Genomic DNA, 21465 nt, shown 5'->3' with positions numbered 1-21465 from the left:
CCCAGTGATCCAGGTGCAGAACGCCGTCGATTATCCAACTCTTCAACTGCTTCACGTCTAAGTGCTTCGGAACTGCGGGATGCAGCAGCTCTTTCATCTCGATGCGGCGAGTTAACCGCTGTTGACGATAATGGACGCAAGACTCCTCCAACAGCTCCATCTAATTCCGTTGGGTTCATTAGCGGATCAATTCCGGGAGCTACCTGGCTCGACCGATCCGGTGGCGTCGGATATTCAGCCAACTGACTCGTCGTTGGTGTCAATTCCCTCGGTCGTTGCGCCTGAGCAGGAACCACTTTACTTGTCGACACCTTGAACGTAGCCTCGCAAAAGTCTACGTCGAAATATTTCTCCGCAACACTTCCAATGACAAACATCAACCTTATCTGATCGTCTTTTTGCTTCGTGGACTGCGGCACATATCGCCGAATCCGCTTGTGATAATGCACAAGACGGGACAAACATCCGTCATGGCGTCCTTCACGCAACAGGTTTTCAATTTCCTGCAACTTGATTGGCGTTTCCACCAACTCTTGCTGCAAATCATAAGAAGACGTCCAGACACGATTAGGATCTTCAAGGACCCGAAGAAGTTTTCGTGCTGTTCGACGTTTCGCTGTGAGAAGATCATCAGTCGAATGACCTCTGATACTCAACTCATAATCTAACTCCTCTTCTAAGAGTTCATTAGCATTAATTCTGTAGCCATCCATTGTGTTATTAAATTTAATTGAAAATTTGAAAAAAAAATGTCCTAAAATTCTCTTCGTAAACGTGATTTACTTTGAACTTCAACGAATAATTCAATTTAATAATCTACACCTATTATATTATAAAGAAATTACCAATCCACTAGGAAACTTCAATTCATATAACCAATTCAATACCAATTCAGATCTTACAACTACGAAAATCTTAAGAACTAATCCTATTTGACCAAGATATCTCAAATTTAATTCAATCAATCTAAATTCTACGAATGTGTACGGCAACGATTGGTTACTTTAATTTTACGAATTCAAAGAAAAAAAAATACTAGAAAAATTTAAGTATTGCAATCTATTTCGGGCCCCACGTTGGGCGCCAAAATGTAACGAATGAACGAGTTCCTGACCTTAGCAGCTTAAGCGCCACTCTCCGAGGGGAGAGACTGCTGAGGCTGTTTGGGGGGCCCGGCAGAGGCTCTTCAAATAGGGCGAGTTAATAGACTGCTCAAACACTCGAATACATTCCAACTAACCCAAAATGCAACCAAAAATTTGAAAACCAAGAATTCAAGGACAAAATCTACTATGAAACCCAATAACAAACTTACTAATCAAAGAAGAAAACAAGATCGAAACGATAGCCAATTAAATATGAAATAATTAAATTCGAACAAGAACCGTTTGATTCGTCTGCCTTCCTAGACGTAATCACAGCTTGCTTTAAATTTCGTGTATTTAAAATCTCAATATTTACAGAGGCCTGTCAGCAAGCTTTTAGAAGGTGACGTCACTCAAAACCTAGCTCTAATGATTCCTTATTATCTAGTTTTCCCTTAATATTAGCCTTACTATCTAGATCTGACCTTTCGGTAAATCCATCGGGAACAAACCATGCAGCAAAATCCCTCGAAGCGAAGGGCTCCTTTCCGTCGGCGGACAATTCGAAAACGTTTCCCACAGCGCTGGCGTGTTCGCATGCAATATCGCCCAATATCGTGATTGCTTCTATGCTCGGTTATGCTTGAGACGTAGACGGAAAGTACTCCCTCACTACCGCACTATTTCAAATTCGAAATCCCAGACACACGATGGGGTTCGTGTCACCGCGCAACGGTGTAATACCGGCGGTGTATCCGACCGACTCCGGAGCGATAACTTTGGCGCAGACAGTGGTAGCGATGTCACGCCGGTGGTTGTGTTGTAGCACCACGGAGAGTCGGCGTACAGTGCGACAAAAGGCGGTGGGTGGCGGGTTGGGAGGTGACGGTCTCGCTTGCGGTGAGAGCTGCGCTCACAGGTCGAGCGCTAGGGTTCTTCTCTCAATTTCCAAAACCTAGGAAAATACCCGCATCGATCAGCGAGTATTCTGATCAATGGGTTCCAACGAATTAGCACACGCTTAAATTATTTAACCCTACTGTTGGCCTTACCGTCTTTTGTCCGAATCTACACTACCGGACAGTCTCAATCACGTGCTTCGAACACAGAATCTACTTTGTAGATTTTAATTTAATTCGCTTTCCAACTGACGAAAACTGCAAAAGGATAACACTAGTTCTTCCAAATAAAAGGCCATTCAATTTTAAAGGAACTTACAATCACAGAACTTGGCTAATGCACTTGTAAATGCAACGTGGCTAACAACTGACTTTTTAGACTTCGACTATTACGTCTGCTCTAGTCAACGAGTCGCACTGAACTTGTTCGACAAAGGTGAACAATAATTGCATTTACCCAATAGAACGGCTATCTATTTTGAACTGAACACAATTCTCTTTTGTAACAATTCCGATCGTGCATCCTTCTCACGCCCACACGGTATTGTTTTACTTCATGCGTTTAATTTGCATACGGAAGGTAATAGGAAGCCTTGAATTCGCAGTTATTGCGTTTTTGCGCATCAGGGACTCTACCCAGAATGAGTTCCTGAGTGGAGGCACTCAAAATTTGAATTTTGCGAAAGCTTCAATAGTCTCATTTTTTCTCGCAAGAGTTCGCTCTTGTAGTTTTTGATCATTTATTACACCCAAAACTATGGTGCATATTCATTTTGTTACAAAATTCTGGCAGGAAAATTAGAAAAAATCTTCTAAAACCATTGGAAAGTATTTATCGAAGAATCCTGTGATGAGTTTCTGAAATAATTATAGTTTTTTCATGTGAAAAACAATAACATAGTCAACTCATAGCAAATAAAATTTAAATTTATAAATTTTCGGGAACGTTTTTCAGTTAAACCTTTTTTGATAAAAAAAAAATCAGAAAATCTACGGTATTTTTCTAGACAGGCTTTTTTTTCGAAATGTCTTCGGGTTCCTTTACTTAACTTTATATATTCTTCTGAAAATCCCTTTGAAAATCGGTGCAATTTTTCAAGATGCAAAGGTACTACCAAAAAATCCTCTAAACATTCCAAAGATTTGCCTCATAAATTTTCCAGATTTCTCCAAGTTTTCATATGCTTACTTCTAGAAAAATTGTGATGGTAGTATTTCTTCTGAAAACGTTTACGAATTTTTCCTAGAGACTGTTTGGAGAATGCCTCAGATACTCATCCAAATTTTGCAACAGGATTTTTTTCAGATTTTCTGTCAATGATTCTACCAAATTATCCTTTTATAGAAGAAAATTTTTAAAAGTCCAGAGATTGCTTCAGGAATATCTCCAATTTGTGGCAATGATTTTCAATCAAGCAACCCACAATGATGCGTTGTGTCAAGTGCACGCATGTACTAAAAACGCTGACGCTGTTCTAAACTTTGAAAATTGTCAAAGCTGACACATCTGATGAGTGTTGATTTTTCTTCTGAGTGTAGTTGTGAGAACTGTTATTAAAGAGCTATGGAGGAAGCCCCAGAGGAACTCTGGAAAAAATCCTGGAGGATCTCCAAAAGAAATCCTGGAGGAGCCCCGAAGAATCTCCGAAGGAAACACGAGGAGATACAGGAGGAACTTTAAAATAATTCCTGAAGAATCCATGGGACAAATTCTCTGTAGGGATTCCCACAAGAAAAAAAAAAAAAACGGTGGAATTTACAGAGAAACTCTGAAGGAATTCCTGGACAAACTCCAAAACTCATCTCTGAAGTAATTTCCTTAGGAACTCAGGAAGAACTCCAGGCGAAGCACTGGAGGATTTCCTGGACGGCGTCTGGAAAGTTATTGGAAAAATGCCCGGAGCAACTATGAAGAAATTTCCGGAGGAACTATGAAGGAGTTCTTGGTGATACTCTTAAGGAATTTCTTAAAGAACTCTGTAGAAAATAACTGAAGGAACGCAGGAAGAATTGCTGGAAGGGCTGCGAAAGAATTCGTGGAGGAAATCCAAAAAAATATCCTGGAGGAACGCTGGAACAACGGAAAAAATGCAATAGAAACTATGAAGGAAATCCAAGGAAACTCCGGGTGGAGATTTGGAGTAACTTCAATGGAAATATTCTATTAAGAAACCAGAAGATTTGCTGAAAGAACACAGCAGGAGTTTCTGGAGGAACTAGGGAGAAATTCCCGGTGAAGCTCCGAAGAAACTCCCGGAGAAGCTCTGCAGGAATTTACTGACTTATTCTCGAAAGAAATCTGGATAAAATACTGGAATTCCTGAAGGAACTCCCGAGCCAATTATGGAGGAACTTTGTAGGCGTTCCTGGAGAAGCTTTGAATGCGTTCCTGAAGGAATTCTGGAGTTTCTGGAGGAACTCCGGGGTAATTTATTGAGGAACTCCGGGGTAATTGCTTGAGGAACTCCGAAGAAATTCCTGGAGAAACTATGGAGGAAATTCGAAGGAATTCTCGATAAAGCACCAGATGAACTCTCCAAGAATTTCTGGATGAAATCTAGAAGATTTTTTGTAATAACTCTCGCAGAATTCTCGGTGAAAATCCGGTGGAAGTTCCGAGGAATTGCTGGATGAAATTCAGAGAAATCTGCTGGAATTCCGGAAGAATTTCTGGCAGATATTTAAATATAATCTTGGAGGAGCTCCGGAGTAAAAAAAAAAACACGCTTAACTCTGAAAGAGTTCCTGGAGGAAGTCTAGAGGAACTCCCGAAGAAACATTTGAAAAAATTACTGAGAAATTTTGGAGGAATATCCGGTGGAAATCTAGAGTAGAATTCACTATAAATTTATGTGATTTGTGCTAACGTAAGTACAACACGACATTCACGAAACGCGACGTGAGACAAGCCATAATACTTATAGGGGAAAAGCACTAATTTTCGACCCACAAGAATTCTGTGCAAATTTTCGGACTTTCATATAAAGCAGACCAAAATCGTATGAATGGGTCAAAAATTAGTGCTAGGTCGAAAATTGGTGCTCTTCCCCTAGTACTTACTATCGTCAAAAAAGCTGTAAAAAATACCTTTCTGTCGACCAGTTTCGGGCGCGATGTAGCCCATCTACTAGAAGAATTCCTAATGGGACCCGGAGGATTTCGGAGGAACTACTAAAGAAACTCTGAAAAGTTCCAAGAGAAATTGCGGAAAAAAGTCTAGAAAGAACTATAGAAGAAATCCAAATGAATTCCCGGTGGACCTCTAACAAAAAATTTCAAAGTAAATCTGAGAGAACTCCCGAAGGAACTCCAAATAAATTCTTTTAAACTCAAAAGAAATTCCATAAAGAACTCTAAACAAATTCTTGAAGAACCTTCAAAGGAATGCCTGAAGGGATTCCGAAGGAACTGCTAGATGAATTTCTGAATAATTTTTAGCGAAACTCCGAATGTATTCCCGCAGGAACTGTGGAGGATGTCTCGGAGGAACTCTGGAGAAAATCCTTGAGGATTTCCAAAGGAATTCCTGGAGAAGCTCTGAGGAATTTCTGTAGGTACTTTGATAGAATTCCTGGAGAACCCGAAATCCAAAAGTGTTCTCGGTGGTGGTCCGAAGGAATTCTCATCATAACTATGGTAGAATTCTCGGAGAAATTCTTGTAAAAAATTCCCGGAGGAATTACTGAAGAAAATTCCCAGCATATTCCTTGTAAAAACCTTGCCTTAAGGTAAGGTAATTTTGAATTTTCAAGTACACAAGTGATCAATGGGATAAATTTTCAACGCGGAGCGCTGTTTGGTTTTTCAAGTCTTGTGTCCTTGAAAATTTGAGGTGTGGCTTCGTTCTATAATCACCTTAAGAGGAGTTCGTGGGATAAATTTCAGGCCGAAATCCCCGGAGGAATTGCTTTTGGAAATTCCCTGAGGATTCTCTGAAGGAAATCTCCGGAGCAATTACTTGTGAAAACCTTAAGACAAGTTCTTGTGGGATATTCTCGGCCGAATCATTGAAGTTTTTGGAGGAATCCTTCGGAGAAATTCCTGGGAGAAATCTCCGGATGAATTTACTGAAAAAATCCTCGGAGGAATTTCATAATGAAATCCCAGCAAGGAGTTCTAAACAAAATCTACACAGGAATTGCTATTTTAAATCCCCTGTGAAATTTCTGGAAAAATCCCCAGAGGAGTTCTTGGAGGATATGCCCAGAGGAACCTTTGAAATTCCTGGAGGAAATTCTCGGAGGAATTCCTGTAGGAAATCTCCGAGAGAATCCTTAAAATTTCCGGAAGAATTATTGGCGGAAATCTCCGGAGAAATTCCTGGTGCAAGTCCCCAGAAAAATTCCTAAAGGAAATTAGCCTTCAAGAATTCCTTCAGAGATTTTTTTTATGAAATTCCTCAGAGATTTCTTGAGCAATGTCTCCAAGTATTTTTCCAGAAACGCACCCAGGGGATCTTTCAAAGTATTTTTTATAAATTCCTCAATTTTTTCAGAAATTTCTTCAATAATTTATCTAGAGATTCTTTAAGAAAAAACTTTCGATCGCAAACGTTTTTTTTTTGTCAGACCAGTTCCGATAGAATTTCATTCCATTGCTCCAAGAATTTCTTTGGAGACACCTCCAGGAATTCCTTCAGAGATTCCTCCAGGATTTTTTCCAGAGACTTCTCCGTTGAGTCTCCTAGGAATATTTTTACAGGGCTTCTTCCAGAGATTTCTCCATAAATGTAGCAATTCCACCAACGACTATTCCAGAGATTTCTCTAGGGATTCCTCCAGTTAAATCTCTACAATGATTTTTTCAGGATTTTCACCAAGGATTACTTCAGGCACTTTTCTAGGGATTCCTCCAAAGATGCCTCCAGGAATACCTCCAGAGTTGCCTTCTTCAGAGTTCTTCCAGCATTTTACTCAGATCATCTACATTTTGTTTCCTGACAGTTCTTAAGAGATTCCTCTATGAAAATGTTTTTTTTCATGGGATTACTGCAAAAAATCCTCTTCATGGTTTTAGGGATCTGGGAATGGGTTTAGGGATTTTTTCAAGAATTCCTTCCAAAGATTTCCTCGGATATTCTTTCAAAAACTTAGGCATGGATTTCTGCAGGGATTCATTCAGAAATTTGACCAGATGAATTTCCTCAGAGGTTCCCCTCTATGGATTCCTCTATGAAATCCTACAGGGATTCAACCATATTTTTTCTAGAGGTTCTTTTGAGGATTTCTGCAAGAATCCGTCCAGGTATTTCTTTAGAAATTCATTCAGAGATCTCTCCAATAATTTTTCAGGAAAGGAGTCCTTGGAGAAAAAAAATTTGGAGGAATCCCTCGAAGATTTTTTGAGGAATTTTTGAATGAACCCCCGGAGAAACTTCTCGATATGAAAAAGAATTCCATAGAAAAAGAAATTTACGGGCAAATCCCTGGTAGATAACCTGAAAAATCCTTGGAGTAGTTCCTGTAGCGATATTGCCGAAGCTATCTCTGGGAGAATGCCTGGAGAAAACTATTGAGGAATTCGTGAAGTAATTACTTGTACAACATTTGGAGGTATTCCTGGTAGAATCGCTGCAGGAATCCCCAGTAGAAACCCTGGAGCGATCCCTGCAGGAATCCCTGAAGAAATCTTCGGAATAAATCCTGGAGGAAAATTTTCTTCAAGAAGATTTTTCTAGAGAAATATTTTAGGAGTCTATGTAAGTGTTGTTAGAAAAATCTCTGAAGGAATATCATTACAATTTGCATATAAAACCACTGAAAGAATTCCTGGATCAGTTGCTGGAGAAATTCATGGCGAAGTTTCTGGAGGAACCCATTGAGGAATCGCTGGAACTGCAGGAACTCTTTGAGAAACTACTTGTAAAATTTCTAGAGAAATTCCTGTAGAGATTTTCCTGGAGAAATCACTGAAATAATAGTCAAAAAGTCCCTGGAAGAACGCATCGTAGCACACCTTGAGAAATTGCTAAAGGCACTCCTGGAGCCCTATCTGAACAGGTCTATCGCGATCAGAAATTCTTCCTGGAGAAGTTTCTGGCGAAACTCCTAGTGAAATCTTTGTAAAAATCATTCAACTTCAAATTGACGCTTATATTGAGCTGTTCGGTAATCCAATCGGCATGGTTATTAAAATAATTAGCTCATTACGCGTGGTAAAGATGAACAAATTATGGGTGAAATTATGAAAAAATCCACGTGCTCGGCTGGGATACAATGTACAACAGCGCGAAACCCCGAAGGTTAACCAGAGTTGCTCGCTATCACTATCAACGCATCACATCAACATCATGCTGTCTACTCCATCACCAGCGCATTGATGGCGATAGACTATGGATATCACTGATGGGTTAAGTTAAGCCTTAAGTTAAGGCTAAGTAGCCCGTCATTCGTTTTGGCAACAATGATCACTTTTCAGCTTGCATTTCAAAGTGATAAAACTCAGTTTTGATAGTTCATATTGACTTAAAAATTATCACTGGTACCACTGAAAAAACAATAATAGCATGGATAATTACCACGTGATCACTTTTTCTGCAGTGATTATGATCTAGAGTGCGCTGTCGCACTCTGTTGGTTGTTGGTTGTAAAATCAAAGCGATATTGATAGCTCGCAAGTGATAGTTATAGTTTTAGAGCATCAGCCATCAGCTGATATGATTGATATTAAGGCTCAAGAATCCATCATTCAATCATCAGCAATCATTACAAATAGAAAACCAGTTTTTTCGTTCAAATTTCAAGAATATCTCATGAAAATTTATCATTGCATTACATATAGTAAGTGCAATGCAATGATAGATTTTCTTGAACATCGCTTCAATTTTGAGCAAGAAAACTGGTTTTGGAAATTTGTAAAACGATGATAGTTATTTTCCTCTTAAGCAACTCTGAGGTTAACCCAGTGTTCAAAGGTGGCAAAAGCTGGAAGAACACGATGAACAGGGCATGCTGCAAGGATGCCGGAAGGCAAGTCTGTCAAACTGGTGATCGGTTCGTATCCAGTTGGTACAGGAAGGCGTGAAGCACAGTGAGCTTGACCTGAAATAACCCATGTTGTTGAGAGAACGTTAACAATAGTCTGCATGAGTTGCTCGAAATAAGAATAATAGTGAGGCAGCATTTTGGGACCAATATTATACAATATTTTCACATCCCCTCCCCTTGGTTATGCGACCTTGCCGCGATGGGAGGGCATAATCCATTAGCCCATATGATGGAAACCAAAGGCGTAACCTGTAGTGGTGGTATCACATTTTGGCACTTTTTGCTTAAAGCCGCGTCATAATTCATATGGCATAGACGCAATAATATCTCGGATGTGATCCAACGGACATTCTGCGTCATTGATAGAATTGATGCCCATTTCAAATAATTAATCTATTCGAAGTGGACATTAATACTATTGGTGACGTTCAGTTTGCCTTTTGCTAACCAGAATGATCCGTAGCCACTCTTACTATTAGCTAGTTAGATACATCGTTATCATATACGACTTAGGGAATACATAGGAACTCTTAGGAAAATGACTAGTAGATTCACTGAGTAGAAATAAGTGGCGACAATCTTATTTTAATATGGTTTTTACATTGCCATAATAAGAAATACCTCTTTTGTAACAGCGGTATAAATAATCTAATTCCAGCTTCATTTTCGCAAAATTTACAAGTAGAAAGTAGGCGTTGTGAAGCATTGCATTTGCCACCGAAAAGTGAATCATGTAGGAGACTGTAATAGAAGCCTAAGGTAACTTTACTCTTCAATATTCACTATAAAATGCATATGGAAAGTAAGACGCTGAGATCGATCATGAGGGTACACTTGCTAGTTTCGAAAAATTGTTGAACAGACAAGAAAAGCGACTTTTTTCTTTAAGGATATATGAACGTAATGACCAATAAACAAATTTTAACAACAAAAAATAAAATTAACTAGAACTACTACTAAACAGCCTAATTTTGTTAAAATTTGACGACAATTGACATTTAAGACTCTAATCTTACGTAAAAGACAGGAGTAATCAGAATAGCACTTGAATGACATATTATTCAAAACCATTTCGACTGGACAGTATTAGTAATGACACTACTACACAACTATTTCAAACAAATTCTGATGGAGCTGCTGATTTTCACAATGCTTCCTTTTCTCAGAAGCAAGGGAATATGGGCACTTTTCAAAAACTACCACGTCACAATACTAATAAAAAAACAGTGTTCATGTGGGCGCCATTGCCTAGTCCGTCTGAGTATTGGTCCTGGTAGAGGGGAAACTTGGCAAAAGCCAGACCGAGGGTTCAGCCTTGACAAGTTAAGCTGTCAGGCAGCTCCAACTGAATACCATACAAAAAAAAAAAAAAAAAAAAAATATTATACAATATTTTCACATCTGACTTACCTGAGTTACCTCAGGGATGTCAAAAATCCTTGTTTGCGGATGACACAGGCCTCTGTTGAAACATTGGAACAAATGTCAAATAAAATAATAAATAATTTCAGGCAAAAATCGTTACAATCTTCTATTGCCACGATTAATGCGTTATATATTTAGGTTAAGTTAGGTTAAGTATATTAAAAACGTTTTTTTTTTCTCTTACAAGCAGGTGAAATCAACTCACCTGTAAAATAAATGAACTGCTACGGCAAATGAAATGTAATATGTTGTTAACAAAATGTTAATTAAATCTTAAATTTGTTTTACCAAATTAGGATGATAGTGTTGTCTCATAACACAGAACACCTAGATATAAGAAATGAATGTAATGTTTGGAATGATACTAATAAAAAAATTAAAAAAAAAAGAATAATAGTGAGCCATTCTTACTGAGATCGGCCCACTATTTCCACTTGGCTTTTCAAAATGTTCAAAATTATGCTTTTTGAATGATTTCGTCAAGTAAGTACAGAAACTGAATACGGTAAGTCTAATTTTTATGAGAACCAATCTATTTTTGACAATTTTTTGTTTATTAAAACTACCGTAACTGGAACATTTCTTCAATGACTTAAACGAAATGATAGAAAAGAAATCCGATAGCATTTGAATGCTTGAGATTGAAATAATGACTCGTGAAACCTTTCGCTCTGAATTTGACGACAACCAAACAGTATCAACTCATTTCATCTGAAGAAAATCTTCTCATAACGAGTCGTGCTCCAAACAAAGCTGCTCTCACGACATGCAAATCCAGTTTCTAGCTCCAACCATTAGAATAATATGGCCTCCATTGGCTGATGGCTGATTGCTTTCAGCTTCACGGCGGTAATAATCCTCCTACCTTGGCACAGTGGTTTGAAGGTGACCAAAACCTCGAAAAACGACAGAAGTTTCCTATGTTCGTGGCTGCACTGAACAAACACTGAAGTTTGGATATGACCAAAACAAGAAGAACGATCATCGGCTATTAAAAAGTTAAGCAAAGCTGCAGGTAATGTTGTACGGTTTTGACGTTTACAGAACATGTGTGAAATGTACAAATCGAAGTTGAAATTAAAAAAAAAAATCACGTGCTCCGGTGGAGATCGAATTCACGAATCTCGATTCGCTATATGGGCGCTTCAACCTACAAGCTGCGGAACCTCTTGAGAGATCCCGATGCTCGGAAGCGAACAAATGATGTAGTTAAGCTGATATTCAACTATATTTATCATTTACATAAGAATTTAAGGATTTGGACGATGTTTGTACTAACTCAAACCACTTTGCTATGGCAACACCGTTTCGATTCGCTTCATCTCTATGTAATCCACCTTTCCCCCCCACATGCCCCAAGAGAACCCAAAGAGAAAGCCCCCCACATCATATAAAAGAAGCTTACCCGTGCCTGCGTCGCTGATCCGGCGGCGTTATTGCCTACGTTGTTGCCGGTGCCGGTTCCGTTGTTTTGATTTGATCTATCACGTCTATTAACAGTCTTTAATCCTCTCAAAAGTCGCGCCAGCGTCGTGCGCTTTTTGCTCGTCTCGCGACCGTCTAATGATGTGAGCCGGGCGGAACCGGGAAGGATGCGCGTGAAATAAGAAGAATAAATATGGATTAGTGGAAAAACGCGGTAAGCATAGCAAAACAATGTTGATGATGATATTATGCGTTTGAAATCGTTCCAAACTTGGCGTGCGATGGTCGATTTATAAACTTGAGGAGAAATGTTTGAGGTGTTTATAATTTTTGTCACGCTACGCGAAGAATCGATTAGGAATGCTAATGTTTGGCTTTCTAGGAGAAACATGCAATACTTTAATTTAAAAATAAATAATGCTTGGTTATTACAGGGTTGGAAACAAGTCTCTTATAAGATATTTGATCATTACCAAAGACACATCATTAAAGACTTCCATGTCCCTTGCAGTAGCCCAAAATGTTATAGCTCATAAGGTAATCTAGAATACCGTGAAAAGTGTACTGCGATCTGTCAAGCTTGGGTACCTTTTGCACTAACGAGCGACCAAATACAGTACTAGAAGTGGTACCCAATCTGAGCCCGAGTGGGACGGACCTGTCATTACTTTAAAGCAAGTCTCTAAATTCTCTATTTTAACCAAAATTGTGTCAAGAGCCCACTTTTTTTTGCTTGCCGTTAACCCTAATATTTTGAATTTGTTTACCGGCATATCGGTCTATTTTGCTCGTTAACTCTAATGAAAAGTTTTAGATGATCCAGAGACTGTATGATATCTTCCAAATACAAGCGTCCTTCCAATAAATTCCACTACCGTCATCTAGTTAACGATTAGCCAAACACATTGTTTTAACATTGGCCGTCAGTTTTTGCGTGTCTTGATAATTGTTCTAACTTTAACGCCTGTTTGTCTGTGAAACCCTATGCACAAGAATTTCTCCAGAATTTCCAACACCTATACAGCCATTTTAATGTAGATTCCAGAAATTCCTCGTGAGGTGCCTTCGGATATATCTCAAGCATTCAGTACTCCTGCAGTTCATTCGAACATTCTTCCAGTACTTCGTCAGGTTACACCTCCATGGATTCTTCAAATTCGTTTGAAGTTTCAATTGATTCAACTAAAATTCCAGCAATTATTTCAGTTATTCCTCTGATCAGCAATTATTCTAGTTATTGGCGTGAAACTTCAAACCAACTTTTGAGAATCCATGGAATTCGGAAGAACTGCAGGGGTAAAATCTGTATGAAATGCTTGAAAAATTTATGAAGGCACCTTACGAGAAATTTCTGATCGAATGTATTGAATCATTCTTGGATGAAAGTCTGGAACAATTCATGAGGGAACCTGTTGATGAATCCTGAAAGAATTCATGAAAATGGCAGTAAGAAAACTGGTATGTGTAGAAATTCCTGAAGGAATTTTTGTAGGGTTCTGTAGAAAAATCCCTGAAAGATTTTTTCAGAATATCTTTAATAAACCTGTAGTACTTGAATATCTTGGGATAGGCTCTGGACGGATTTCCTGAGTTATCCCTATGAAGATCACTTAAGAATTAATTCGAGAAATCTAAGAAGAAATTCATGAAGAACTTGTAGAATAGTCCTTCTGGATTCTCTAGAGTTTTGTACCAAGAATAAAAAGATCTCACGAAAGCATTTTGGGTAAAAACATTATTTTAGAGACCATCAATTTAAAAAAGAGACGTTTAAGAAAATTACATTAAAACAGTTAAAAAAGGAGAGCTGCTTCTGGTTCCATTTATTTTTTGTTCCTGTTTGATCTCTTCTTGGTTCCTAAATGTATTGGGGAAACGTCAACGTCGAAGAACTTCAGACCAGTCAGGGAACGGAATCGGTCGAGTTTGGCCCACGCCAGTGGATTCGTCAAAATGTCCGCGATCATCGATTCAGTTGGACAATAGCGACACTCCATGACGTCAGATGCCATCAATTCCTTCACGAAGTTGAATCGAGTATCAATGTGCTTCGTTCTTCGGCTTCCTCCTGTGGACGACAGCATGGCGATACAATTTTGGATGTCTCCGTTCATCACCACGGGTTTAATGACATTTTCCCCGATTTCATGCACCCAGAATTGGATTTGCAATTAACTTTGTAATCGGCCCAGTCGGCATCGACGAAACCTTCAAGACCGATAGATCCATCGAGCTGCAGCTTCAGATGATCCGTCGCAGTGAGGTACGGCAAAGTTATTTTTGCTTCGATCCTATGTACTTCAGAGAGCTTGCTTATTTTGCGCCCCAGGACGCCGCAATCCTCATATCAGGCCTGGTACACACTGCAACGTACAGTAAAGCGCCAATCAGGCTACGGTAGCGCTCACCGTTTGGCATACCTTCCTTATCCTTTTGCTGCACGTTCGGATATCCAGGTTCCATGGGTATTTTTGATGACTTCGCTTCGACCATGTTGAACTTCTCGACAATCTTACGGATGCAAGTAGCGATGGGCGATTTTGAATCGATGTTCCGAAAATCGATTTTTTCGTTCCGATTAATCGATTTTTTGAATCGATGTTAGGTGCACTCAAAATCGAGTGAATCGATTTTCTCTATTCGATTTTTTTGTTTCGATTCAAAAGAATGAAATTATTAGAATTTGTTATTGAGTTGATGAACTATAAATCTAATTATGAATCAGACTTGAAGTGTTTAATATATAATTTTAAATCTCCAACGTAATTCAATAGGGTCCTAAAGGCCTGACCCAATTTTAGTGCCATATGCTTAAGTTTAGGCCAAAACTACATGTTTACTCATTTTTTTTTTATATTTTTCGTCCAAAAAACATTTTTTTAAGTTTTTATTAGATTTTGTCACATTCCTTGGCCTAAACTCAAATTTTGGGTGTATTTTGTTTTCCGTGTCCCTTCCGAAATGTCAGATAGGAACAACCCCAGTGTAAAAACTAAAAGCCCTGTAGTGTTTTGTTGACTAAGCGAACGTCAACATGATCAAAAGTGTCAAGGTTCATTTATGGACCCAATTTTTAAATTAAAGTTTAAATATGTAGCCGTTATTTGAACGGGAAAAAATGCTAAAGTAGTCGCAGGGGATTTTTTTTTATTATCGGACAATTTGGGCCGGAGGTTCTCCGATTTGCATGAAATTTTCACCAGAGGTAGAGCTCGTGGATACATGACCAAAAGTGAAATTCAAAAAAATTATAGTGGCCTATTTTCCCGGAAAACTCTAGATGAATTTTCACGATTTCTCTATATACCTCAAACTTTGAAAATTCATATCTCCTGAACTATGCATTGTAGAACAAAAGTTTTTTAGTGAAATCGAAAGGAAATTTTCTCAGCAATCTATTAAAAATATAAAAAGAAAAACATTTCTCGTAAAATTTTTCACCATGGAGAAAATTGTCGGAAAAAATGCGAAAAAACTATCGTCTGTATCATGAAAAATTTTCAAAAAAATATGTTTTGTTTCATCAATCCATACTCTAACTTTCGTCCATAGACGCCAAAGTGGTATCTTTTACCGTTTAGGCGACAGAACTGAAAAACCGATGACCACCCGCACGCTTCCCATAGAAAAATGTGTTCTATTGTGGGCCTCATAACCGTGCGCTAACGGCGGCAGTAATTTACACGCATTGTAAGTGTAACGCAGTAAACCATCCTTTCCTTTCCAGTCAGAAGAAGCTTTTCGTCAATCGGAGCACTCTCCTTTGGTCTGTTGGGTGTTTTGTATGTCCTTTATTCGTAACCATTACTATTGAGACCAACAGTCTTTAATTGAAAATGATCCTAACATTTAATAACATAGGTAATAGGAACTGACCCTCAGCAAGCATGGGAAAATTCACTCACTCACCCGAACGCCACAGATGAAAAATAGCAAAAAATCTGCTGCTATCGAACATTCAGTGATAGCTGAACCGTCCTAGGCGAAGTGTAGCATGAAAGCGTCGAAACCGATTCTGGACAAACATTTCAAAAGGGCACATCGACATTGGTAAACATTGGCTTTGCAAGACGCTGTTGAGCCCAATTCAACTCGATCACGCTCACCAATACCACTATCAGGAAGAGCTAACATCAATCTTTCTGATAATGGCATTAGTTTGCGTGGGCGGGCTAAAAAGGGCTCAACAGCAACGTTTCTGAAAAAAGGCTCAAGAGCTCTTGGGCCCTGTTCAAATGTTTGTCCAGGATTGTGTAAAAGCGACAATCGGAAGAAACGCGAAGAGTAGTGAATACCAATACACTTGTATCTGCGAGGCACGAGTTAATGCACTTAGCATCTATTCGCCGAATGCTGAGGATTCCTACGACTGAGAGGATTCCTACTCACTGAATCATTCCGTGGTGTGGACTGCCAGTCAGTGAACGCACATTAGCACTCAAACCCGAGTGCCATTCGAACGGAATCAGAATGTAAACAATCATTCCTGGACAAACATTTCAAAAGGGCACATCGACATTGGTAAACATTGGCTTTACAAGCCGCTGTTGAACCCAATCCAACTCGATCACGCTCACCAATACCACTATCAGGAAGAGCTAACACCAATCTTTCTGATAGTGGGGTTAGTTTGCGTGGGCGGGCTAAAAAGGGCTCAACAGCAACGTTTCTGAAAAAAGGCTCAAGACCTCTTGGGCCCTTTTCAAATGTTCGTCCTTTGTTCGAATTTTGGTATTGCATTCGACTGATCAGATGCCATTTTTTGTGTCGCTTAGTGCTCGCCGAAGAAGCAGAATGGGCACTGGAAATTGAAACGTTCGGCTTGGTTAAAAAAACGGCTTTCTCGCTCCCGACTGTGCGTGGAAGCGAGTGAGGGAAACACAATAACTGAGTGAGTGTTTCCCCTGCTTGACCCTCAGTATCATATAGTTGCCAAGCAAAAAGGATATTTATGCATACATAAAGTGCTATTTGTAATTTTCTTGCTTTTTCCAAATTTTGTTCAATTTATCAAATAATTAGATAATTAAGTAAAAGCGCACGAATAAATTTTCAGTTTTGTTTTCTATACAAAGTGATATATTTGATATAAATTCTGATTGTTCCTATATAATATCAATCAACTGTATAACACTCAGGGACGCTATCTATGGTTCCATTGATGGCTGCTGTGGAATATTCCACTGCCAGTCAGCTTACAGCCTCTACAGTTGGCGCCAACCCAACAGCGCGCCAAACTGTATTGAGAAGCGTACGCGCGTAATGAATAATTATTGTATGTTTTGTCTGGCCGTATCGTGCGCCTATATAAGGCGCACCCATTGAATTTGTAAGAATGTAGTTTCTTTCGTTTCTCCACTGAGTAGGCATGCTGCCTCTCAGTGGTAATAAATATGTTAAAGTGAAGTCGTTCGCTTGATTTGCCGTCCGTTGTATCGTAAAAGACACAACGTAGTAAAGACGTCCTGGCCGAAACAACATATTAACAATATATTAATAAGATTTCAAAGAAAGTGGATCTTGAGAATTGAGCCTTCAAACGTTACCATAATGATTGATTGTAACTAGAACTTCCCGTGCGGCTTTCATAGAGGCTGTTAGCTTTAATACTAAATAACGTTGCTGATAAAGGGCACACAAAACACCCAACTGACCAAAGGAGAGTGGTCCGATTGACGAAAAGCTTCTTCTGAGTGGAAAGGAAAGGATGGTTTACTGTGTTACTCTTATAATGCGTGTAAATTACTGCCGCCGTTAGCGCACGGTTATGAGGCCCACAATAGAACACATTTTCCTATGGGAAGCGTGCGGGTGGTCATCGGTTTTTCAGTTCTGTCGCCTAAACGGTAAAAGATACCACTTTGGCGTCTATAGACGAAAGTTAGAGTATGGATTGATGAAACAAAACATATTTTTTTGAAAATTTTTCATGATACAGACGATAGTTTTTTCGCATTTTTTCCGACAATTTTCTCCATGGTGAAAAATTTTACGAGAAATGTTTTTCTTTTTATATTTTTAATAGATTGCTGAGAAAATTTCCTTTCGATTTCACTAAAAAACTTTTGTTCTACGATGCATAGTTCAGGAGATATGAATTTTCAAAGTTTGAGGTATATAGAGAAATCGTGAAAATTCATCTAGAGTTTTCCGGGAAAATAGGCCACTATAATTTTTTTGAATTTCACTTTTGGTCATGTATCCACGAGCTCTACCTCTGGTGAAAATTTCATGCAAATCGGAGTACCTCCGGCCCAAACCTGTCCGATAATTTAAAAAAATGCCCCGCAGTTACATGCTCTTTCGTGTCATTACATAAATACGAGATTTCATTAAACGTTTTAGGACCCAATTGAAGGAATTAAAAAAACATATGCGATTGCTTTTGGTCTTATTTGGAGATCATGTTTTTGTAAATTTTCATAGCAGATTTCAAATCGTATCGATACAAAAACATCGATTCAAATGATTCGATTAAATCGGTGAATCGATTCGACATATCGAATTTGAATCGATTCAGTAACATCGATGTTTAGGTCAAATTTGCCCAACGCTAGATGCAAGCCGATTGATTCAAAAGGAATTCACCGAAACTTGTTCTCTCCACTTGAATGCCCAGGTAGTTGGTTACGTCTCCTAGGCTCGTCACCTTGAAATGTTTCGATAGGTAGCGGTAGACCCGTTCGTATTCATCATTGTAATGACTTTCCACGAGCATATCGTCGACATACGGTAAAACGAATGAAATTCTCCCATCGACCTTCTGGATGTAGAGACAAGGATCTGCCTCGAATTGCTTGTATCCTAGCTGCTTCAGATTGTCCGATATCTACTCGCTCCTAATACACCCCGCTTGTTTCAGCCCGTAGAGACTACGCTTCAGCAGACACACCTCCACCTGGGAGCCAACAGATATCTTCCTATCTCGACTAAAGATCGGTTCTTCCTCCGGTTCGATACTCCGTTCAACTGCGGCGATTAACTAAAGCTGAACTGTTGTCGAATGCCCTCTTGATGATAAACTTGACAGTTCTTGATTTCGGAATTCATCACCCTGGTTTGATTGAATTATTTTCGGCTGTTTGCCGAATGTGGTCTTCATCTCTTGCACGTTACTTACTTTACTTTTGATGGTGCTACGTCCTTCAAGACATGGCCTGGGCCACAATGTTATGCCAACTAGCTCGTTGCGTTCCTCTTCGTCTTGTACCAGCCGGATTTGAGGTGAACATCATTTTTGCGGGATTGTTGTCCGGCATTCGCCCATCGTACGTTCCAGCTTTGACAACTTTCTGGAAACCGGGTTCACCGTCGAGTTGCGCAAGCTCGTGATTCATTCTTGTCCTCTATACGCCGTTCTTACATACTCCGGCAAAGATCGTCCTAAGCACACGTCGTTCAAAAACTTCGATCATTGCCCTCGTCTCATGCCCGTAGAGGACTACCGGTCTTGTCAGCGTCTTGTACTCGGTACACTTAGTACGGAGGTGAAGTTTAACAGACCGCAAGGTCTTATGGAGTCCGTAGTAAGCACGACTTCCGGCAATTATACGTCTTCGAATTTCTCTGCTGCAATTGTTATCCAACGGTACCAATGATCCGAGGTAGACAAATTCGTCCACCCTCTTGAACTCATCTCCGGCGATCATCACGCGTCTGTCAATGCGAGCTCTATCACGCTCGGTTCCTCCAGCCTGCAGATATTTCGTCTTTGATGTATTTACCTTCAATCCAACACGTTCTGCTTCGCGTTTCAGCCTGGTATACTGCACAATATCCATGTCGTAAGCGAAACAGATGAACTGGCTAGATTTGTTGAAGATCGTGCCCCGCATGTTGATGCCCACCCGTTTCATAACATCGACTAGCGCAATATTGAACAGGAGACAGGAAAGACTATCGCCTTGTCGAAGTCCTTTACGTTTTTCGTCACACAACACTGTTGCCTTGATCAGTCTTGGCAGTTTCCTGGGAAAACCATTCTCGTCCATAATTTTCAATGCGTATGGACTTGATATTCGTGACACTTATGGAGGATCTGCCGCAACATAAAGATTTGGTCTGTTGTCGCTCGCCCGTCCACGAAACAGACTTGATAACTTTCCACAAATCTGCTTGCTAACGGCAGATGATCTGGGAAAGCACTTTATGGTTCTCACATTCTTTTTGTATATTGGGTATATTACTCCCTCCTTCAACTCCTCCGGTAGCTGTTTTCTGTATCCCAGATCCAGGCTACCATTCGGGGTGACAAGAAGCCAACCTGTCAAGCCCATTTTATTAAGCTCCGCTTCAATACCATTTTTCCCAGCTGCTTTGTTGTTCCTGAGCTGTTGGATAGCATCCTTAACTTCACTTATTGTGAGGCATAAAGCCTTTGCGGGATGCAATGAGTTTCTTGTAGAACTTACGCGTTTCTTGAGAACGATACAGCCGTTCCATCACTTTGTACTCTAGCTCTTCCATGCGGCGCTTTTTATATCGGAATGGATAGGTTTGCTGAAATACCGACATCCACCTGGAGTTTGTGTTCATCAGTCCGCACAGATTCCTGTGCACCAGGTCGAGTGGATGATTCGTCTTCTTCTTGAGATTCTTCGGGTAATTTAAGCTTGAAAACTAACCCTCAAAAAGCATTCACAGATGACCATGACTCCACAGTCCACAATCTTGATAGCGGTTGCCAGAATCTTTTTCTCCAGGTCACCGACTGCTTCAGGCGTATTGGCTATGACTTCCGCTCAGTGTCACTTGTGCATTGTGAACTACTTGAAGATTGTACAATCTGGCAGAGACGGTGCCCACTGCTACTACCTTCTCGTCCTTGGTATTGCGACAACCTATTTCAACGAAAGTGACAGTTGCTCCTCTTTTCGTAGTGGATGTAACTAGAGTTACATATTTCTCAGGAGCACATAAATGTACTGACGAGCCTCCAACCATACCGTCTCTCAGCTCATCGGAATCCTAGTGTGCTGCGCTAGACGGAGGCTCACGAAAATTTTAAAAGCGCGCACTTGGTGATGTGCTCTCAGGGAGACTCGTCTCATGCACTGCTCGGCGCTACGGCTCGCCATCGGTATCCAAGCTGTGAAACAACTGCTTAATAACGAAAAGCCTCTACAACTATTTTCACCTCATTTTACAGGTGTCTAGATGGCCTACATGATAGGTCGAAGACTCACGATCCAAGAGTTACAATTTGAACCCTCGTTGAAAACTTTTGTAATCACTTCAATTATTGCGCTAACTTTTAAACAGCACATGTGACGGAGCACATGAGACCGCAGTGAGACACATCTCAAGAAAAATGAGGCGTACCAAAAAATGTCTCACAATGTACAGCGCGCCCGCGCGCTTGCAATCAATGAGGCTCCTGCACCTAAAGCGAAAGCACGTGTACAGTAGCTCTAGATGTAACAGATATAGGTTTGCTTCGAGATCGTCCGGTCTTTTTTTTTACCAGGGGGAAATCTGCAAACAGATCCCCTGAGAAGGTATCTCAGGGAATTCGTGGATGACGCACCAACCACGACACGCTAAAGCCAGCCTATACACTGTACTTGAGCAATTTTTTTAGAATTTTAGATCGTCCAGTCCAGCGCACTGAATACGACACACAACCTTGCGCCGTAGTTACAATAG

General features: G+C 39.9%; 1 protein-coding gene across 1 annotated transcript in view; it reads right to left on the bottom strand.

Moving 5' to 3' along the window:
- Positions 1-21465, bottom strand: part of LOC5577501 — an 833563-nt gene that overhangs the window by 137349 nt on the left and 674749 nt on the right. Inside the window, exon 6 of the mRNA XM_021855744.1 lies at positions 11801-11955. Coding sequence (XP_021711436.1) covers positions 11801-11955 — 155 coding nt within the window. The remainder of the gene's footprint in view (positions 1-11800; positions 11956-21465) is intronic.

The sequence above is a fragment of the Aedes aegypti genome, chromosome 1, assembly GCF_002204515.2.
Source record: "Aedes aegypti strain LVP_AGWG chromosome 1, AaegL5.0 Primary Assembly, whole genome shotgun sequence".
Lineage (NCBI taxonomy): Eukaryota > Metazoa > Arthropoda > Insecta > Diptera > Culicidae > Aedes > Aedes aegypti.
Note: the sequence above shows the minus strand (reverse complement) of the source record. Positions and strands in the feature narration are given on the sequence as shown.